The following is a 23,346-nucleotide window of genomic DNA, read 5'->3' on the forward strand; positions in this document are numbered from 1 at the left end:
ATTTTGCTGAGCATGATTCAGGTCATCATCACCAGGTTATGGTACAGCTACTTCCCTCCTGTATAGGGAAGCAGAAAGGCACGGCGGACCCCAGCCTGCTGATCAAACAGCAAGTGCCAAATTCATTTTTCCAAAGCGGTTCAAGCCACAAGCAGAAAGGAAATGTTTACTTTAGAGTAATTGCTCAACCTACTTTTGTTTAGCCCTTTTTCCTGCTCTGTTTAAGCCCAGCTTGCACAAAGCCTGGTTTGTTTTATAACATGTAATTCCGTACATGATACTGGCCATTTGCGAGGCAGCTCCCTCTCCCTGTTCTCTGCAGGAACGTAAAAAGTAATGAACGTGTCGTGGCAGCAGCCGGGGCCACGCTGCAGCGGCGAGACCTCTGAGGCGCAGGATATGAGCTGCTGTGTTCTGGTCTCGCAGGCATCCAGAAGACCCTGCAGCCAGCAGACTGTTGATAATTAATCACAGAGAACACAGACAGAACCCCCCGCTTCCCTCGGCCGGGCAGCGCTCAGCTGGACCCACCCGCAACGGAAATGCAAGACAGACCTTTTAAACTGGAATAATCTGTTATATTAGCAGCTCTGTCATAGAAGTGTGAGCTTTTCCCATTGCATAATCATCCGCCATCAACAATGACTGGAGAGATAATTAGGGAAAGAGTTCATTATGCACATGTTTTTCCTTTTACCACAAATGTGTGTGTTTGATGGTGCAGATACTAGCGACTACATCATTCGTGTTTAGAGTCTGAATTGTGTATTTTAGCTATAAAATATAATAAATTCAAGAAAAATGATTGGTAACACTTTATGATACAGGGTAAGCACCGTGTACTTACAGAGTAGCAACAGTATTTATATATACAACCATTTATATAAAGCCTTGTGCTTTCTGTGTATCAATAAATAAATGTTCTTTAAAATCTAACCATTCCTGATTGTGTTATTTAAGATATATAAATATTACTGTATTTTAGTCTTGACATTACAAACTATATGTTTTCTTTCTACTCCACCCTGACTGTTTTTAGCTGCTCAGACGGAGCAAAATTGGCCTTGCTCCCTCCGGGTGGGTAGATGGCGCTCTCTCCCAACATCACTTCTAGGTGATGTCCACAACACAGGGCGTCTGTGAGCTGATGTATCAGAACCGAGTCGCTGCACTTTCCTCCAAGCTTGATGGCGAGTAAATGCTACATCACTGTCAGGTCAAAAATAGGTGGTGGTTGTAGGAGAAAATGGGATAATTTTCTTTTAAGTGCCGATTGTTTTGATACATAACACAACAAGAAGTCCTAAGTGAATTCCTGAGTTACTGCAAAAACGAATTTTTAATTTTAATCAACTTTACTCATATGTTACTTTATTCAACTCCATTTAATCCCTCATCTTCTTTACTTGAAGATTTCAGTCCAAGACCTCCATGCAGATCTAAACTTGAAAAAATAGAACTTTAAAATTAGGTATTAATTTCTCTCTGATGCTATAAAGCATCCTATGGTGATGATTTATTTCTTCTCCTGTAGATGCCAGAGAGCCATATTGCTGATTTTATCAAGCAGCTCTCCTGTTGTTTAGATGGTCTTCATTATTTACCCAGAAGCCCCAAGCTCATGCAAGAGTGATTAAAACCGCCTTGAGAAGGAAATTAATAATTCTCCCAAGAGGAAATTAAAAATCCAGACGCAGAGGCTGATCAGGAACACTAAAACCTCTCCTCCAGTTTCACACCTAAACAAAGTTGTCTAGACTGTAGATTCTTGACCTCTTCTCTGATCAGGTAGTGCTCTTTTTGCTGGATTTCTCACTTCTTGGTAGGTTTGTAGAAACAGTTGTAGAATACCTTTTCGTCCATTTTTTGGATGATGGATTGATGAACAATGCTTCTTGGGATTCTCAAAACTTGGTATATGTTTTATAACCTAACCCTGCTTTAACCCTTCTTCTCAACAACTTTGTCTTTGACCTGTCTGGTGAGTTCCTGGTCTTCATGATGCTGTTTGTTCACTAGTGTACTCTAACAAATCACTGAGGCCTTCAGAAAACAGGTCAATTTATACTAAGACTGAATTACACACAGCTGCAAAACTCTATTAAGCTAATTAAGCTAATTTTGGAAGGCTCTGGATTGCACTGGATTTTATTTAGGTTTTTGAGAAAAGGGTAATAAATACTTCACCGTATCCATTGACTTACTCTCAATATCCCTGACAAAAGTTGGTAGGAACCTGGGTGCCATGGTTGTTGACCTTTACACACCATGTTGCCAGTACAGATGGTTCAGAACCTTCTGTCTTCAACCAGTAAAAACACACAAATGTCACCCCACTATTCATTGATATCCACTGACTTGCTGCTTGAATTAAATTCAAATATCTTACGAAATCTTACTCCTAAAGGTCTACGTTACCTCCTGGCCACTGGGCTCCTCCAGTGAACATTGCCTAACTTGAGAGACTGGTCTTATTCATTGTTCCATTATAGTGGAACAAATTTCCTTCCACTGATCAGGAGCGTCCCTCACCATCTTCAAAAAACTTATGAAGATAGAGCTCTTCAAAGAGCACTTACTCTCCTAACACCTCTAACTATAAAACTAACTGCTTCTAACCTCATTTTCTTTTTCCCCTACTTTCCTCCTCTATCCCACACTTACCCTTTGGCCTACTTTAGACCGTGTCAAACTATGTTTTTATCTTGAAATTCTGTGTCCTCTATTGTTACTAAGTGTACATTATTATTTGTAAGTTGCATTGGATAAAAGTGTCTGCCAAATGTAATGTATTGTAATAGAATGTAATATACTAGATCCTTGGCATTTGATCACAACATACAGATTACAACTGCCAGTCTTGGCTAATCTCTCTCTTTAGCAGCTAGCCAGAATTGGAGCCTTGCTTTGACTTGCTAAATGACTCAAATGGAGAATAATAATGACTAAGAGACTTAAGTAAATTCAAGTCATATCTCTGTATTAAATGACTGGCAGTTGCTGAATGGGCTGTTCTGTAAACACAAGTACTTATTTATCGCTCAATTTGTACAGAGCAAAGCAGAGGTCTGACATTTCATTTGTTCCACTCGAAAAGCTATAGACAGCCTCACTCCCACACTAGAGTTACAACCACAGGCAGATTACACCTTCAGCTTCCAAACCACACAATTAGCCCAATAAAAGTCCAAACCGTTTGGCAATTGTAACCAATTAAAGCACATTACTGAACGGTGACACCTTTTGATGGAGAGAAATACGTGCAGCTATGCGTAATCCTGAGTCAGTGTAATCAAAAGCTCTGCTGCACGGTTAACCATCTGAAATAATGATCGTTTTCTGAGTTAAATCTGTAATTTAAATATTTCTTTCCACACATGAGTCAGCCACACTGTTCTGGACTCTGCTGGTGTAGACTAAACATATCCAGTCACGCTGCATGATAACATTCTGATAACCAATAACCAATATACAGCTCTGGAAAAAATGCATTAAATTTTTTAATATTTTTTATATGAAATCCATAGTATTTAGTTTAAAATATACATTTTAGTTGTGTTTCACTCAGTCCTGTAACATCTGGAACATTCTACAAGTCATCTACATCTACAACAGGAAGTGACATCAGCTGGTTCTTCTGAAGATCATGGGAAGACCAACATTAAGTTTTTGGGGAAATCACTAGAATGTGCTCAGTGTCCTCATGCTGTTAGCATAGCCACTATTTAGCTATATTTCATGTTTTTGCTAATTCTATGCTAAAAAACTAATTCCTGTTAGTTTCAGTCCTGTTACTCATAACATTAAATAACATAAGTAACAGGAGTGAGTTCCAGTGGCAGGATTGAGTGTCTTTTTTTTTTGGTCATAAATATCAATTATTTGAACATGCCGTCAATCATTTCTTTAAAATAAAGACTTTATTGATAGAAAATTAAAGGAATCAGTGGACTTGCTTTCTTTAAACATGCTTTTTAAATGTCACATGAGTTTTGTAACCATCTTCAGATTATAAACCAATACATATTTTGAATAGTTAAATATATTGGTTATTAGATTCAGAGTTAAAAAAAGATAAGAAATAAAAAATTATTAATTTAATTTGGAATAATTACACTAAGCAAACGGCACCTATTCAGTGGAATGGCCCTTTAACACACCTTTATCAGCTGCAGGCGGCGGGGAGTATTATGATTGGTCCTTTACGGTGGGCGTTTCTCCTCGCTGCGCTGGCGGAGGCTGTGATTGGTTGGAGGGATGGGTGTTGTTTCCGCATTCTCCTGAGGGAGAGCGCGCGGCGTGGAGCAGGACACCTAAACCATCCTCCAGACATCAGCCCGAGACCACAGCCCGGCATGCCTTACCTCCTCATCAGCACCCAGATCCGCCTGGTCTGTACCTCTATCTGTCTATCTCTCTTTCTGTCTGTCTGTCTCTCTCTCTCTCTCTCTCTCTCTCTCTCTCTATCTCTATCTATCTCTCTCTGGCTGTCTATCTATCTCTCTTTTTCTTTCATATCCTCCTGGTCTGTACCTCTCTCTATGTATTTTTCTGTCTCTGTCTCATTCTATCCTTCTCTTGCTGTCTCTCTCTCTAGGTTTATGTTTGAGTAAAATGAACATTGTTATTTTATTCTATAAACTACAGACAACATTTCTCCAAAAACTCCAAATACAAATATTCTCATTTAGAGCATTTATTTAGAGCAGAAAATGAGAAATGGCTGAAATAACAAAAAAAAAAGATGCAGAGCTTTCAGACCTCAAATAATGCAAAGAAAACAAGTTCATATTCATAAAGATTTAAGAGATCAGAAATCAATATTTGGTGGAATAACCCTGGTTGGTTTTTAATGACAGTTTTTAAATCATGCATCTTGGCATCATGTTCTCCTCCACCAGTCTTACACACTGCTTTTGGTTTGATTAGCTTGTGATCATCCATCTTCCTCTTGAATATATTCCAGACGTTTTTAATTTGGTAAAATCAAAGAAACTCATCATTTTTAAGGGCTCTCTTATTTTTTTCAGAGCTGTATATCTCTCTCCTGCTCTCTCTCCTTTTCCTTTTTATCTCCTATCTATCTATCTATCTATCTGTCTGTCTGTCTGTCTGTCTTTTTAATTAATAGAAGCTTTATTGACATTACCATAGTAATTACAGTGTTGCGAAAGCATTTATTCCTTAATTTAGTTGAATAATTGGAACAAAAAACAACAATTTATCAGTTTACATCAATGCATACATAAACAATTCACTAATATTAATTAGACATTCATTATCATTGTAATTGAATGTTTGGTTGTGTGTGTAGATTGTATTTAAGTTATATGATCTATATGATTATCTCTGTATTAGAATCTAGTGTCAGTACAGTACAGTGGTTTTGGTGTGTTTATAACTGAATTAACTCACTCTCCCTCTGACTGTGACACTCTCCTTCTCTCTCTCTCTCTCTTTCTCTCTCTCTCTCTCTCTCTCTCTCTTTCTCTCTTTCTTTCTCAGTCTGTGTGAGGATCTGTAGTAGCTGATGGTAGATTATAGCATTAGGGCTTTAGCTGCTGTATTAGTGAGTGTAGTATTAGTGTCAGTGTGTTGGTGGAGGATGTCAACACAGTCTTCAGCATTCAGTTAACACAGTTAGCTAGTTGTGTAGTGTGTCAGTCAAACACTGGTTAGAATTAAAGGACTGAAATTAATTTAAATTACTGTATATAAACTCATGGCTCTTCATTCCTGGTTTTCTATAGCCTATTACCAAATCCAATGTAGCTAATGTGATTTTAAAATGGCCAGTGTTGTTTAGGCTACTGCTAATAAATACGCTAGATTATGTGTTTTCTTTTAATACCACGTCATCAGTGGTCTGTCAGGGGTTCAGATTATGAGGGCGGGGGGATAGACTTTGCTCCATGAAGTAACTTAGGATAGATCTTTGGCCTACAATATCTAACCACATGTCCATGTGTGCTTGTGTGTTTATTATTCACACTGTGTGCAGCCATTTCATTGGTTAGTAGCTGATATCAGAGACATACGTCTTTTAATGCTAAACTAAGTCATCTAAGAGTAGAAAGTGAGTTAGGAGAATGCATAATAATCTCTTAAACATGTCTTTTTGACACTGTGTTGTAAAAAAAAAATGATCAAGCTTAAAGATGGATTAATAAATAAAGATGGATTAATAAATGAGAAATACTTCTGCCAGTGTTGATACTGTAATGTTAGATGCACCTGGATCAGTTTTATCATCAACTCATCATTGTGTTATTACCTGCATTAATATGATATTTTGTTGTACTTAATTGATCAGATACAGATTAATTTATTTATTATTCTTGTTATGGTCAATTTGCCAAAACCACCATCTCAACTTGCCACTTCTCAACTAATTTTTAACACACTTATTAAAAATAATTACACCTAATTAATTTAACAAATGCAGAGTTAATGAATGTGACAATGCTTATGAAGTATTTTGTTGGTAAGGCTGTACATGTTTCTGGTATTTGAAGTTTTTGGGAAAGTATTATTCAGTATATTTGTGATAATATTGTGTTTCTGCTCAGCGGTCATAATCTAACCACTGCACACCTGAGAATGCACACTTTTCCTCCTTCTCTATGTTAAATCCTCTTTAAATCATCACATTAAACCAGTGAACTCAGTGATAGTGGAGACTCTGCGTTTGTTTTCAGGAGACTGGGCCCACCATGGTAGGAGACGAGTTCTCAGATCCTTCCATCATGAGCTATTTGGGAGCCAGGAAAACCACCATGCTGGGCAACAACTTGTAAGTGTTTAAAATCATCTCGATTTTTTTTGTGTGTTGTTATCAATAACACTGGCACATCCAATAGCAAAATTCTTGAAAAACCTGAAAATAAAAACACTTACCGTAATGCTTATACTTGAATCTTATACTTGAAAGCAATTTGTACCACATGGATAAAATACACTAATGACGTGGGGTCAATGCTGCAGTTGGTCTGCAGGTTTAGGTTCAGCAACAGTATGTGCTGAATGAATGAGGTCAGCTGACTACCTGAATATACTGAATATAGACCAGATTATTCTTCCATCAATGAGATGGAATTGGGAAAGAGTTCAGAGTTCAGGGAGCATGAGATCATCATTTTCACACATGGATTGAGAGAGTTCACCACAAAGTCCGACTAAATATTAAAACTAAAATAGAAGGACTATACCAGGCTCTGACTCATTTTAGTAACTGTTTACTGAAGTTTAAATGCGCTTTTATACACAGTGTTTTCAATGGAAACACTATTCATAGCAGTATATTATCTGGCTAATATATTAGATTTAACTGCAACTTATAAGCAGTTTAGCTCAATTAAAAACAAGGATATTGGATAGCTGGATTGGCTTATGTCTTTACCACAAGTGAACCCGCTCTAGAGTTTGTTTGGGACGGAATTAATTGCATAAAAAATTCCAATTTAATAGCATGTGTTTACTCTTTAACATTGAAAGCCCTAATTTAAGCCTAATTTAAAATAAGTCAACATAGCTAAAAGAAACTAACCTTCAGAAATCTCTCTGTGTGTTTATTGCAGTTCAGAATACCACGTGGATGAACCTCCTCGAATGGTTCTGGACAAGCTGGAGAAGATCGGATATAAAGTCGTGACGATGACGGGGGTCGGCCAGACCCTGGTGTGGTGCCTTCACAAAGAGTCCAGCGACCTCTGATAACCTCCAGCGGATCATTCTCTGTTGCACTTTTTTTTTTTTAGTTTTTGTAAAAATGTGAGAGTCTATAGTGTTTACACTACCAGGTGAGGGTATGAGGTCACGGTCCAGGTTCTGGTCCATGATCTTATTCAGTGATGATGATGATGATGATGATGATGATGATGATGAGATACTGGGTTGGGGGGGGGACCAGTATTATACATGTATTAAAAATTGTTTTCATTGTGTTTTTTGTAGTTTTGCTACTAGAACTCTTATGCTAAAGCTGCACATTAAATATGCCTTATTAAAAAATGACAACGCTGGTGTTTAACTTAATTAAAAACACTGTGTTACACCAGTTTACACTTTATTTGAATCTGCTTTTTCTCTCAAATCAACTTCATTACATGAATTACTGCCATTTTTATTAGTATGTTGTTTTCATGATGTACAAAAGAAAGATTAATCATTTTTTATTGCAAAATATTGCATCCAACATCCTGATGTTGAACTCGTTCAAAGAGAAACTCAACTCAGACTTTATTGTATTGCATTGACTTGTTGAAACGGGTTCGTTTTTGAAATGCTTGATTTGTCCATGTGCTCTGTTGTTTACAGTCTATTCCTCTGCTAAATTTAGTCTTATGTAAACTATACGCTTGATCATGTCCGTGATATTACAGAATAAAAGTTGCCATTCATAAAACTGACAATGGTCAGTTACTGACTACCTTTAGAACAGGCCAGACGTCCAGCAGGTCTGACAGTAGAATATGGTCACTTTGCTCATACATAGTCCATGCTAAACATCTTTTCTAAGGCCATCACTGGAGAGTATCGGAGTCTCAGGACATAACAGTATAGACAATTATTTGCTTTTATCAAACAATTTAAGAAAACATGGCCTAAAGCAGAATCACATGCACAGTTTATTTAAACACATATACAGTGTGGGTCTAAACAGTGTATTTTGCCCTCGTGTTTGCTAGGGGTGTGCCATATCGTATCAAGCGCAATAATATCACCAACATTTTTGAATATGGTGAACATTATTATACCCTTAAAAATAATGGTGCCATATCACCCACACCTAATTATCACATCAGGGTTCTACTTTTTTTTTTTTACTGTTTTTAGCAACAAAAAAAACACACTGTTCTTATTTCCCATTATATATCTACATATTTATTATTAGTAGTAGTATTATTAGCATTATTATTAGTATTGTGACCTCATTCTGGATCATTGACTTCTGTTACAAATCTGATCAAATTATTTTATTTTTAATACAATAATACAATTAAAAATTGTAATTTGGTTGCAGTAGAGTATTATTGATTTTTTAATTTTATTTAGTGTTTTGTCATATCACATATAGTATTGTTATCATGAAAATACCTTGAAATATTGTGATATTATTTTAGGGCCATATCGCCCAATCCTATTGTCAGCACAGAATTCACAATAAATGCTGGGTATTTTTTTGTTTGTTTTGTTTGTTCTTTTCAGTAATTTAGCAACAAAAACTGATGCACCCTCAGTTTTTGGGGAGGAACAAGACAAAACAGATCCAGGAACTTTAATCAATCTTGGTAAATGTAATGTTGAGTACTGGAATGTAATTAGGGCAGCAGGAGATGAAAAAAACACAAGAACACTAATGAAAACGGTATCAAGGTAAAGTGGAGGATGTGCTAATGACTGTCTTTTAATTTTTGTATTTTTTTATTTGACTTACCTTATCTCTGTCTTATGTTTTTTTCCCTGCAATATTGAATAAGTCCTTTTTAGCGATCTTGAACCTGACCCACACATTTATAAAATATTTGAATCCTGGGTACATTAGCTGTTTCGATTAAGATTAAATCATCCTGACAGCACAGTTCTCAAATAAATTATATATTTCACTTGTAACCAAGCCGACAGAAGACTCATAATCTGCGCCAACTGAGCCCCTACTGAGAAACAAACTCCACCAGAGCAGAGCCCAAAAGAACAGCCAAAACTAGACGAGCCAGATCCCATAATAAGCGGTGGAGAAGAGCCGGTCCTGCGGGAGATTCGGTCTGGAGGGCAACTTGTTCCCTCTCCAAACGTTCAGTAAAAGACTGATTCAGAGTAATGCTGGAGCTGCACATGTAGAATAAACCACATGCAGCAGCAGCGTGCAAAGGTTTGGGCACCTCTGGCTAAAATATCTGTTTCTGTTAATAAAACATGTCCAAATTTCAAAAGTACTCGGTCTAGTTTGGTGAAATTCTTGTTCTTTCTAGTGATGTTCCGATCCACAGTTTCAATTTCAATCTGATTTCTGATTCCAATACAAAACGGCCAATATCAATACAAATTCAGTACAAGAGCTCTTTTCATTATAATATATATTTTTTACTAATTTAAGCAAAAATATACTTTACCATAAAATATAGTTATTAAAATCATTCAGAGATGTAATATTTTTTGCATTGTTGTGTGACTCCAAATCCAAAACCCATCTATGCTTTAAAAAACAATTCAGAATAAATCCATAATATTTAAGTTAAAATACACATTTTAGTTGTGTCCCAGGGACTCAGTCCTGTTACCGTAACACATTACCCTGATCATCTATAACATCTGGAACATTCTACAACAGGAAGTCACATCTACAACAGGAAGTTACAGGAAGTGACATCAGCTGGTTCTTCTGAAGATCATGGAAAGATCAAAATAATTTTTTTCTGTATATTTGATCTTATTGTAACGACGACTGAGGAGGAGCTCAATATCAACACTCAGTCCTGTTACCTAAATTAATTTCTACATCTTATTTGTTCTTTTTTAAAATACAAATTTTGGGAAAATCACTAGAATGTGTTCAGTGTCCTCAAGCTATTAGCATAGCCGCTATTTATCTATTTTTCATGTTTTTGCTAATTCTATGCTAAAAATTCAGTCCTGTTCCTTTCAGTACTGTTACTCATAACAAAGAGTAACAGGAATGAGTTCCAGTAGCAGGAATGAGTTCCAGTAGCAGGAGTGAGTTCCAGTAGCAGGAGTGAGTTCCAGTAAAAGGCGTGAGTTCCAATAACAGGAGGTGGGTTTCCGTAACAGGAGTGAGTTCCAGTGACAAGAGTAAGTTCCAGTAATGCGAGTGAGTACCACTAACAGGAGTGAGTGCCAATGACAGTAGTGACTCAGTAACAGGAGTGAGTACCAGTGACAGTAGTGACTCAGTAACAGGAGTGAGTACCAGTGGTTTATTGATTTATTAGTGTGAATATTAGTTCATGTAAATATTAGTCCCAGTTCTGTTTGGTTCATTGTTTTACCATATGTTCAATAAATTGCATGATAATAAATTTGATCGATTTTAGGTTTGGATCTTCTTAAAAAATAAAATAAAAATGGCTCTGCATCTTTTAGAAAAACACAATGTTCATGCATATATAGTGATTTTTATGTGATAAAAATTAATTATTTGAACATGCATTCAATCATTTCCATGATGTGATGGAAATAAAGCGCTGCTGTAAGCTTGGACTACAGTGAGAGCTTCTATTAATCACTCATATCTTCTCTTTCCAAGTCCTGAAGCTGGGCCCTCTCTTCAACCGGCTCCTAATCTGTACCTGCGCCGTGACTTGGCCTCCAGTTCCATCCATTTTTTACCTAAAAGAGAGTTCTGTATTTTAACCTCTTAAGGAGTCGATGGCTTGGCGAGAAGATCAGAAGAGGAACAAAAAGCCAAACAAAAAAAAGATCAATCCTCTAAATGAAGGGAGAAGGAATGAAGGTGCTGACTGAGGGAGCCGACACATGGAGCCAGTAGCAGCAGATGTCTCCTCGTCTGCGTTGCCAAACGTTTGCGGGATTCCTCTTCCTTCCTCGGCGCGCAGCACGTGCTGGCTTGGCTTGTCACTCGGTCAGGATGTGTGTCTGGAGGGGATGTGTTGTAATTGGGTTTCCTGTGCTGTAATTTGGAAGCTTTTATCCATGGATGAGAAAAGCAGAGCGAGTGAGTAAACAGGATCATGTGATTGGACCTTTGTACCACACAACACAAATATAACAAAAGAGAGAGAGACAGCGAGAGAGAGAGAGAGAGAGAGAGAGAGAGAGAGAGAGAGAGAAAGAAAGAGAGGGATGGCTTAGAGACGGGTGTTGCATAACAGGATTGTTGGGGTTTTGGATGAGGTAGTGACTGCTCTGCTTCTAGATGACACTCTGACAGCAGCAAAGAGGCCACAAACCAATGGATAAAGACACAATAATAGTCCTGTTGAGTTTCCTAGAAATTACTTGGAGCAAACAAAGAAAACTTGCAAAACTTCTGAGTGAAAAAGGATATGATTTTTAAGTTACTGATAATAAGGGACACCCAACAAATAAACAGGTACAGGGGTTGGACAATGAAACTGAAACACCTGTCATCATTTAAGTGTGGGATTTTAGGTTTCATGGCTAAATTGGAGCAACCTGGTGTCCAATCTTTAATTCATTAATTGCACATTGCATCAGTAAGAGCAGTAAGAGTGTGAAGGTTCAATTAGCAGGGTAAGAGCACAGTTCTGCTCTAAATATTACAATACACACAACATTATGGGGGACATACCAGAGTTCAAAAGAGGACAAATTGTTGGTGCACGTCTTGCTGGAGCATCTGTGACCAAGACAGCAAGTCTTTGTGATGCATCAAGAGTCACGGTATCCAGGGTAACGTCAGCATACCACCAAGAAGGACCAACCACATCCAACAGGATTAACTGTGGACGCTGTAAGAGGAAGCTGTCTGAAAGGGATGTTCCTAAACATAAACATATAGCCACGGCTGCCCAAATCACGGCAGAATTCAATGTGCACAAATACAGCACTTTTAGTAATAGATTATAATACATTTACATGCCAATACATTATAATAATAAGAGAACCTAAATATTAGGTGATAACTGACCAGTTTTTGTCATATATGTATATAATTCAGACATTGCACGCATTTTTTTTAACAGTATATTTAACAGTAAATGCAATGTGGAGTAACATGTTTAGGTTGTAAAGTCACCTTTAAATTGCAAATTTCCCCATTGTGGGATTATTAAAGGATTATCTTATCTTATCTCATCTTTAGTTGGATTTAACTAATAATAAACAGAAATATCGATTTTTTTTTGTTGTTTTTTTGGTAATTAACACTTAAGATCAGTGATTTCAATGTTGGAACTGAACTCAAATCCAACAGGGATTAAAGAGAATTGATTGCAGCCAAGAGGGAATCAGTCTGCTGCTTGTAGGTGTAAAAACAAGGTCTTTCATCACAGAAACTCTGTGTGCCCTCAGCAATTTGGGACACAGCCTGAAATACACAAAGTCTGAGGAGCAATCATCATCATAACCACCACAGTTATTACAGAGTGTCTGGAGCCTCCTCCTGCTCCTCACCTTTCATCATCTGGACCAGCGCTGTTCCTCAGAAACCCCTGTGTTTACTTCACCCCAACAGAACCGGCTCATGCCATCGTCTACAGAACCGAGCTAATTGTCTTCAGCGCTGGACGAGAACGAGTTGTGCGTCCAGAACGAGTTTTCCCGAGAGGCACGGTCAGCGGTTTCGGGCCGCAGGCCGACTTATTGAAGTCGTTTGCTGGCCGGGCTGCACGCTTCCTAACGTACGCCCTCAGAACACACAGAGTCTCACGCTGAAATCCTCTACCAAAGAAAATACTTTATTGATTTGTGAGGATTTAAATTACTGTAAAAGTAAAGACAGGAACTTAAGAACGGTAATGAGGGATCGTTTAATGAAAGTAAAGCCGCTCAGGGATGTGGTCAGGTTTCCTCCTCGTCCTCCTTCTGCATTTGCTCAATCAGCCTCTGTCGTTCCGCAGCCTGCCTCATCCGCATCAGCACCAGACTCTCATAATCCCGCTCACTGCTCAGAGGATTCTGCAGAAAAAACACAGAAAAACACAAATGCAGAAAGACAGATATGAATTAAGTCTTGTTAGTTATAGGTTTATGTTTGAGTAAAATGAACATTGTTGTTTTATTCTATAAACTACAGACAACATTTCTCCCAAATTCCAAATAAAAATATTCTCATTTAGAGCATTTATTTACAGAAAATGAGAAATTACTGAAATGACATAAACAAATATGCAGAGCTTTCAGACCTCAAATAATGCAAAGAAAACAACAAGTTCATATTCATAAAGTTTTAAGAGTTCAGAAATAAAAATAATATTTGGTGGAATAACCCTGGTGGTTTTTAATCACAGTTTTCATGCATCTTGGCATCATGTTCTCCTCCACCAGTCTTACACACTGCTTTTGGATAACTTTATGCTACTCACTCCTGGTACAATTTGGTAAAATGAAAGAAACAGAAACCCATTCCATGAAGCTCTATACACTCTTCACAATTTTTGTGAGCCATGGTATTTAATTTGTGCTAAAATAACAATAAAAAAAAATAATTTGATACTGCTGTTTCAATAATAATTACTGCATTGGCAAAGTTTTGGATCAGGACTCGGTATTGGCGGATACTCAAAATCTAATGTTTGGGACATCCTTACTTTTTCTATATTGATTTTATTCACAAATCCATACTGATTTATGTTTTCAGTTAAAAGTGGAAAATACAGGGATCCCAATGGCCCAGTGGACTAATGTGCTGCTAAGCTTGCCATCAGCTGCTGGAGCCCTGAGAGAGCACAGTTGGCCTTGCTCTCTCTCTGGGTGGGTACAGTACAGTAGATGGCGCTCTCTCTTTCCCCTCATCTCTCCTAGGGTGATGTGGATCAGCACAAGGCTACGTGCGTCTGTGAGCTGATGTATCAGAACCGAGTTGCTGCGCTGCTTTCCTCCGAGCGTTAGCGCTGTGATGCTACTCGGCAAAAAGTTCAAAAAGAGGCGGAGTCATATATATATATATATATATATATATATATATATATATATATATATATATATGTTAAAACAGTGGAAATAGAGGCCCTTTGCAGATGAAGAAACACTGCAAGGCAAGGCTAAAGATGATTCGGCATAACAAGGCAGTGAACTAGTCGGATAGCCTGAGGTGGATGTGTGTGTGTGTGTGTGTGTGTGTGTACGTGTGTGAATACTACAGAAAAGCAGAAGAGACCCTGAGCGAGAGATACAGAGTGTTTCTGTAAGGTAAACCATCTGGAAGAGATGATTGGGGTCTCCAGCTTTCACCCCGCTGATGTGCAAATCGAGGAAAAAACGAGGGAAAAGAGGGAAAGAAAGACAGAAAGAAATGAAGAGGAGGAGGAGGAGATTCTCTCAGTGCGGGGCAGCGTGCAGGAAGCAGAGCTTCCATTAGCATTCCTCTCGTGTGAGCTCAAGCTTCTCGTCCACCGCCTAACCACCAAACATCACGCAAGCTCAATTAAGTAAATAAACAACTGTTGCATCTTCAATTAAACCCAACAAAAAGCACACACTGCCAAACTTCACCCCCCTACAGCTTATACTGCACTTTACCACAGCTCCACTGCGCCCTCTAGTGGAAGGAGACACAGCTGTTTTCACCTAGTTATTCACACTATAGTCTAAATAGTAAATAGTCTAAAACATTTGAATAGTCACGCAACGATTTCCAAGCATAACGAACAAAAGGAAAACAACTAATCAACCAGAAAGATTATTATTAATATTATTAATAATAATAATAATAATAATAATAATAATAATGCATATATTCATTCATTTCATTGAATTACATTATATTCATCTTTTTTTTCTTCCTTATTTTATATTTTTCAATCCCTTAATGCCGTGTACAGGCCTATGCTACAAGATTCTTGATGTCTCCATCATGCTCATATTAAAATATATATATATATATATAATAATAATAATGCATTTTATTTGTAATGCACTTTACATTTCAAAAGAAATCTTGGTGAAAATTTTGGTGGTTGGCCTCCCCCATAGCAGACTATATATATATATATATATATATATATATATATATATATATATATATATATATATATATATATATATATATATATGAACTTCATAAGTATAACAGATGCACCAAAAATAAGCAGTTTAAAGTTTATAACCAATGCAAAGCAACAAAAAACTCCCAAGATATTACTGATAAATATCCAAGCAGAGGATGAACCGACAAGACACACCCATACACCAATGGGACAATTTCAGCATCTTCATTTCACCTGACGGCATGTGTTTGAACTGTGATAAGAAATGGGACAGCTCTATCTACAGCACTATATTGCTGTTTTAATAAAACGTAAGTTAATTTTTTTAGCACTAAATTTATTAATTCATTCATATGAGGACAGCGAGGTGGGAGTGACAGAAATGTGTATGTGGCGGGCAGGAGCGGGATTAAAACTGGTCATTTTTGCCGGGAGCAGGCAGTAACGAGACTAAAACAGGCGACAGGCGGGAGCGGGTTTAAAAGCACAGTTCCGCACAGACCTCTACTACACACTTACTGCAGGCCTGATGGCACCAGTAGACAGTAGAGGCTGTGAAGCTCCTCTGGTTTTGCGTGCAGACACTGTGTGTGTGTATGTGCATGTGTCAGTGTGTGTGTGTGTTGACTCTCAGTGTTTTGAAAGGCCTGCATCAGAACAGACCCCAATTCCAGAGACGGACAAACACAACCAAACAGAGAAAACCACAAGAACACAAACCCACAGCCAGTCAGAACAGAAAGAGGAAACCGGCCTGGGTGGCACGACCGAGCTCACCAGTCCACACAATCGAAGGAGTGAGTTATCATCAGTGGTGGTGATCTCAATAGTGAACCTCCAGGGCTTACCCTGCATGAAGCCAGACAGCCGGCTGAACACAGGGTCAACGTGGGCACCATATTGGAATGGGCCATTTTGGTGTAGTAACTTTAAAGGTGTCGATACTACACTTAAACTGCTAACACAATATGATTTCATGAAGATGTGGATGAAATATCTAAATAACACCTATAGGTGCATCTCAAATAATTTTTGAATATCATTAATTTATTGAACATGAAACTCATATATTATATAGGTGTTTTACACACAGAGTGATCTATTTTAAGTTTTTATTTCTTAATTGTAGATGATTATTATGGCTTACAGCCAATGAAAACCCAAAATTTGTATCTCTGATACTGATAAGAATATTATTATATAAGACCAGTTGGCAGTGTGGCAAGCTGTGTCGAGTCCTGCTGGAAAATGAAATTAAACATTGTCAAGGTAATAACACAAATCTAAAACAGTAAAACCATAAAAAAATACAAACTAAAAGACAAACTAATTATTAAAAAAAAAATATTGACTAGACAAATCTTATAAAAAAAGAACTAAAGGACTAAAACTATTAGTATAAGTCATTCAACTGAATGGGAGCCATTTGCTTGTTGTAACTCTTCCAAATTAAACTTCTTCTTATTTTTTTAATCTTTTTCCAACTATGAATCTAAAAACACATATTTAACTATTTAAAACATGTACTGCTCAAACTCAGGCAGCTTTACTTAATTTTCTACAAGTTAAAAAATACAAGTCCACTGATTCATTTGATTTTCTCTCAAGAAGGTCTTTATTTAAAAAAAGTGGTTGACTGCACGGTCAAATAATTGATATTGATGACAAAAAAACACTCCTGTTAATGGCCCTCATTACTTTTACTGGAACTCACTCCTGTTACTTTTTGTTTTGAGTAACAGGAATGGACGTCCCAAAAATGTGTTTTAGCATAGAATTCACAAAAACATGAAAAATAGCTAAACGGTGGCTATGCTAATAGCACGAGGACACAGATAACAATAAACAAATAAGATGTAAAAATTAATTTAGGTAACAGGACAGAGCGTTAAGATTGAGCTCCTTAGTCATCATTAGAATAAGATTAAATATACAGATTTTTTTTACAAGGTTTCTAAGCCGAATATGGTTACAAAACTCACGTGACATTTAGAAAGCATGTTTAAAAAAAGCAAGTCCACTGATTCATTTGATTTTCTCTTTTAAGAAAGTCTTTATTTTAAAGAAACTTTTACTTAAAGAGTAAAAGTAAAACTCTTGAGTTGATGCTTCAACTTTTACAGAATTATTTTAAACCTTAGTATCTATACTTTTACCTACAGAGTAATAAATGGAGATACTTTTCTTTTTTACACCTTATGTGGAAAGAAACAGTATTCAACAGCATCACACGTTAGATTATGATGATCTATCAAAGCATCGTGACAAATGCGTGACTTTTATCGCTACATGAGGTCAGTGGTGAACCCTGTGGTGAGTACACAGCCATATTCAGGAGGATGCGTGTTTCTGAGGGTCGGTTGCTTCATAGAGATTATGTCAGACTGAACATGTTTGGAGGATGAAGCAGTCTTCACTCAGACTCCCGTGTCTGAATGAGTCACAGCTTGTTTGGATTAATGACGAAGCAGAAACTAAGGCCTCCTTAAACACTCACACACTTATCTCCAGACAGCAACTCACCACAGTGAACAGTGAACGGGCTGGAACCCATCAGGCCGCAGCCCTCCTCACCGCATTAAATACGTGTAGAGGAGTGTGAACCACAGCTGACAAACTAAAAGCACGAGAAGCGTATCTCTCAGGACACGATGCGCTCTGAGAAGACGACTACCAGAACCCCCTCATCCCTTTAACATATTTCAGCGTTATCTCATCAACCTAAAGTGCGAAAAGGGTAAAGTGCTCCAGAGTAAAGAGGGTTATATTTCTCCTCATAAATAACCAGTATCTGTAGACGACTTCACGAACAGGGCCTCCCTGATCGAGACGCTCTCATGCACACGCGTGTTTAAACCCTGTCAATTAAAAACATCACAGCAACTGCTGACGTTTTAAAAGGTGAATTCTGGGCCACCTATACTGAGCACAGTTAACTAAGTTAAGTAAAGCTAGTAAAGTAAACAAATCTGAAATAAAAAAAATACTTTTTTTTTTAAAGTCAAACAAGCGCTAGATGATCATTTACACAGATTTCTCTCCTGAAAACTTTTTATTTGGGAGACTAAAGCCTAAATTTCTTCAGCCCTAAGGCTTGAGCGTTAGCGGCCAGCGGTTAGCGGCTAATGCTGCCTGACGGTGCTACACTGAGGAACCCTGAGTGCTCTGGCAATCCAGGGTGATATTAGCTAGCGGTTCGTTACACATTGCTTGTTTTAGTACAGTAAACAGGCAGACTACAGTCCTGTATACTCACCTCTGAACAGTAAAAAGGGCTAGCCCAGTTAGTGGGTAATATCAATGCTGCTCCAGCAGTGCTAGCTGGGGTTAGCAGCAGGCTACAGTCTGATAATACTCAACTGTAAACAGTAAAATAGCGGGAAGCGGCTAATGCTAATACTACTACAGTCTCGGTGTTGGAGAACTAAACTGAAACTCTTGTATAGCTCTATACTTCAGTGGAGTGGCTTTACTGCTCCTTAATACCTGACTGGTAGAATTTATACATAAAATGCAATGGATTAAAAGGGGTACTGATGATTTTCTGAAAAATTAAAGGATTTAAAGTGCATCTTAAAGTGCGAAAAATGCGGTAACTATTCAGGAAATGTTATTGAATAAAACTAGAAGACTAAAACTATTATACATTAGTCAAAAGACTGGAACTAAAACTAAATCTAGAACCAAAATCTCCTTTCAATTTAAATTGACACTGATACCAATGATTCCTCCAAAAAACCCAATAACAAAAATATAAAGTAGTTTAGTCAAGAAGTCATTTTAAAGTGATTTAGTGAATTGCATTAATTTAAGAAGAATTTCTTCTCCAGTAGCTTCTCTACAGCCCGAAGGTCCACTTTTTCAGGTCCTTTTTCGTTTAGTTCTTGGTTGTTCTCATTCTTTTCTGTCAGCAGGATGTGGTCAGCTTGATTAATGGCAGCCAAACACTTATTTAGAGATCATTAAGGGGGAGTGAGATGTACAAGAGCAGCGTGAGCCCCAGTCTCCTCACTAACTCAAACAAACACCAGCTCCAGGCGTCCACATGCCCGAGAACAACTCACCAACTCACCCACCTCACCAACTCAGCAAGGAAAAAACACACGGGGGATTCTATATAAGATTCTATATGTAAAGGGAAACAGGCTACAGTTATTATGGGGGTGAGAGATGATAAGATATGAGGTAACAGTGGTCTAATAGCTCCTATAGAGTGATGGTGGTGGTGTTCTCATAACTTCCTAATACTCTGTGTTTTCTTTGCGTGTGTTTGTAGGAGAATGCCCACTTCCTCCTGCTTCCTTTGTTGAGGAACAAAGCCAGAAGCTAAAGCCTGGTCTGCAGGATTACCACCAGCACACTCTGTTCCTAAGAGGCATCTGATGCACCAACAAATGAGGGGCATTATGAGATAAGTGAGATGAGAGGGAGGATAAGGCATTACTGGGGAGGAGGTCTAGGGGCAGATCTTCCAAGAGAAATAAAAAAATATATAATCAGCCAAAAATAGATTAAAAAATATCTTAATCAGTTTCTCTGATTTTGCTATTTATAAGTTTATGTTTGAGTAAAATGAACATTTTTGTTTTATTCTATAAACTACAGACAACATTTCTCCCAAATTCCAAATAAAAATATTATAGTCATTTAGAGCATTTATTTATAGCAGAAAATGAGAAATGGTCAATATAATCAATGGTCAAAAGTTACAGTGCTTTTAGGTCTTAAATAATGCAAAGAAAACTTCAGAAAGTTCATATTCATAAAGTTTTAAGAGTTCAGAAATCAATATTTGGTGTAATAACCCTGGTTAATCACAGTTTTGATGCATTTTAGCATGTTCTCCTCCACCAGTCTTACACACTGCTTTAGGAAACTTTGTGCTGCTTTACTCCTGGTGCAAAAATTAACCAGGATTATTCCATCAAATATTGATTTCTGAACTCTTAAAACATCATGAATATGAACTTGTTGTTTTCTTTGCATTATTTGAGGTCTGAAAGCTCTGCATCTTTTTTTGTTCTTTCAGTCATTTTTCATTTTTTTGCAAATAAATGCCTAGCATTTATTAGACTAGCATTACTGAGGTAAACTAAAGTGTTCAATAAATATTTGTAGGTTGTAGGTAGATAAAAATACACTGAGAGAATTGCTTTTACATAAAATACAATAGAATATGTTTGCTTGACGGCAAAAAATAAAATCTTCTGGCAGAACAGAAAGGAGTGGAGGAGGATGAATAATGGATGTTCGGAATGATCCAGAGGATACTTGGCAAATTCCTTCAAAGATCTTTTAAGAAATGCAAATAAACAACGTGAACAAAAGTCAGGGCGAAAGCCACGGACTCCCCATTTCTTTCCTAGTGATGGATGGACCCTCACCCTCAGAGCAGCCAAGTTTATCTTCAACGTCTTAAAGCATTTGTACCTTTTAACACATTTCCAAACTACACACCTTCCAACATTCATACTGGAGATGCAAACGAGATACAGCACTGTTTCTTTTCACCACCGAGTTACTCAAACCACCAACTGTTCCCGTTAAACAGGAGGGTAAGAGTCTGGATGCTTGGAAAGCTCTCAAGAAGAACTTACCCAATGTGGAGACCACAAATCTAATCATACATACACTTAACACAGTGTGCAGCACAATTAACCCTGATTCCAGTTCTGCAATAAACCTCAGCCAATGGAATCAGCAAGAAAAACCACTGAACAATACAATGGAATCCAGCTAAAAAAAAAAAAAATACAAGCATGTCTTTATCTAATTATAACATTGTTCTGCAACTCTACCATCAGTAGTATAAGTACCAGGCATTTCATCTCCAGGCTTCACACAGGAATTTAAAGAGAAATTCTCTGTAATTTACTGTATAAACAGTCTTTTATCTCATCAACGTGATTAACAAACGCTGAGTGGACTGCAGATTCCACTAAGTCCTGTTTACTTCTCTGGCATTAAATCCAAGATAAATCCAAATATCAGGTTGATCTAATAAAAGCAAAAGCAACTCCTTGCCAGACGTCACAAGCAGGTAAATATCAGTCGTAAGTTGTTCCAGACTCTTTGTAAAGCTTTGTAGTAGTGCTGTACGATATGAGGATAAATATCGTGAGGATGATAGAAAAGTGTCTATCGTGCTACTAACCTTCTATCATCTCTATCATTTCTACAGTAATTTCATCAATTATTCATGCAAATATATAAAGTAGGCTACGATGAAATGTTTTGCCGTGGTCACTTTGCATAAACTCGGTTTATATAAGTGATAATAAAGTGATCTTCGCAAAAAAAAGCTTCATGATGTGGTTTTGCGACATGACGCTGCTTTATGTTATTTGACGTAAAGATATGTTTCTCTGATTTAGCTATTTATAGGTTTATATTTGAGTAAAATACACATTGTTTTGTTCTATGTTTTGTTCTAACTACGAAGAACATTTCTCCCAAATTCCTAATAAAAATATTAGTCATTTAGAGCATTTTTTTTATTGCAGAAAATGAGAAATGGCTGAAATAACAAAAAAGATGCAGAGCTTTCAGACCTCAAATAATGCAAAGAAAACAAGTTCATATTCATAAAGTTTTAAGAGTTCAGAAATAATCAATATTTGGTGCAATAACCATGGTGGTTTTTAATCACAGTTTTTTTCATGCATCTTGGCATCATGTTCTCCTCCACCAGTCTTACACACTGCTTTTGGATAATCTTATGCTGCTTTACTCCTGGTGCAAAAATTCAAGCAGTTCAGTTTGGTGGTTTGATGGTTTGTGATCATCCAAATTTCTCTTGATTATATTGCAGAGGTTTTCAATTTGATAAAATCAAAGAAACACATCATTTATGTGTTAAGTCGTCTCTTATTTTTTTGCAATATCTTGGATTTAGATATGTACAAGACATCGGTAGACCTGCAGCACAAATAATCAGACCAGGCAATCATTTACGTCTTTTAAATTTGAAGATGGCAGAAGAAACCCAAGCTCTTTAGATACCCAAAACCCGACGAGACAACAAAGAGAAATCAAAGGAAAGGCAGAGGCCGTAAACCTAAGCCTATGAATCAGCTGTCACTGTGTTTGTATTTACAGACGAAGCCATTAGAACCAAATCCACAAGACTGTACACACATGACTATACATAAAAGCCCCCATTTGGGACTCAAAGGCTGCCCAGAGCCAAAGCCGAAGCCGAAGCCAGATCTGGAAACACTTTTCCCCAAGCAACTGGGATTCTGCAATGTCCCGGCGTTGGAGACAAAGCCCTGCGAAACGTGACTGCGGAAACGGCGACGGCCTGAGCTTGGCAAAGATCTTGCTCCTCAAATCCATCCGCCTCGCGAGTAAAGGCCAGAGTAATCAAGGCGGACTCCAAAAGGCATACCAGAAAGAACATTAAAGCAGCTCCACCTTGCCCTCTGGTGAAAGCCCAAACTTGGTGTGGCCACAAGGCTCCAGATAGCAGAATGCCTCATCAATTTCTTGATGATCTGCTTGCATGAATGGCGGGGCTGCAGGAAGAGGAATGAGAGCTGTTGAAATGCGCCGTTCCAGTCGTGGGTAAATGTTATGATGAGGGCCGATGTTGTTTCGTTTGCATGACTGATTGCATCTGGGGAGGAAGACCTGCTCCCTTTGAAGGGGATGAGGGAAGGGCGACTGTTTATTGGACGAGTATGAAAGCTCTTCTGGG

The 23,346-nt window shown here is 37.7% G+C and overlaps 2 protein-coding genes across 3 annotated transcripts in view; one reads left to right on the top strand and one right to left on the bottom strand.

The window, feature by feature from the left end:
- The first annotated feature begins 4,277 nt into the window (after window positions 1-4,277).
- Window positions 4,278-8,068, top strand: gchfr (GTP cyclohydrolase I feedback regulator). Of its 2 annotated transcripts, none has more exons than XM_007230345.4 (3): window positions 4,278-4,391; window positions 6,699-6,793; window positions 7,578-8,068. In XM_007230345.4, exons 1-3 carry the CDS (start codon window positions 4,356-4,358, stop codon window positions 7,711-7,713), a joined length of 267 nt encoding a protein of 88 aa, XP_007230407.1. In that variant the 5' UTR covers window positions 4,278-4,355; the 3' UTR covers window positions 7,714-8,068. The 2 variants fall into 2 exon arrangements, with proteins under 2 accessions (XP_007230407.1, XP_007230408.1); XM_007230346.4 differs by having other exon boundaries at window positions 4,282-4,391; window positions 6,702-6,793.
- Window positions 8,069-13,376: 5,308 nt separating this feature from the next.
- The window catches only part of dnajc17 (DnaJ (Hsp40) homolog, subfamily C, member 17), a 56,730-nt gene continuing 46,760 nt past the window's right edge, over window positions 13,377-23,346 (bottom strand). The window contains exon 11 of the mRNA XM_022672588.2: window positions 13,377-13,617. Coding sequence (XP_022528309.2) covers window positions 13,501-13,617 — 117 coding nt within the window. The 3' untranslated portion in view covers window positions 13,377-13,500. The remainder of the gene's footprint in view (window positions 13,618-23,346) is intronic.

Source organism: Astyanax mexicanus, chromosome 14, assembly GCF_023375975.1.
Source record: "Astyanax mexicanus isolate ESR-SI-001 chromosome 14, AstMex3_surface, whole genome shotgun sequence".
Taxonomy (NCBI): Eukaryota; Metazoa; Chordata; class Actinopteri; order Characiformes; family Acestrorhamphidae; genus Astyanax; species Astyanax mexicanus.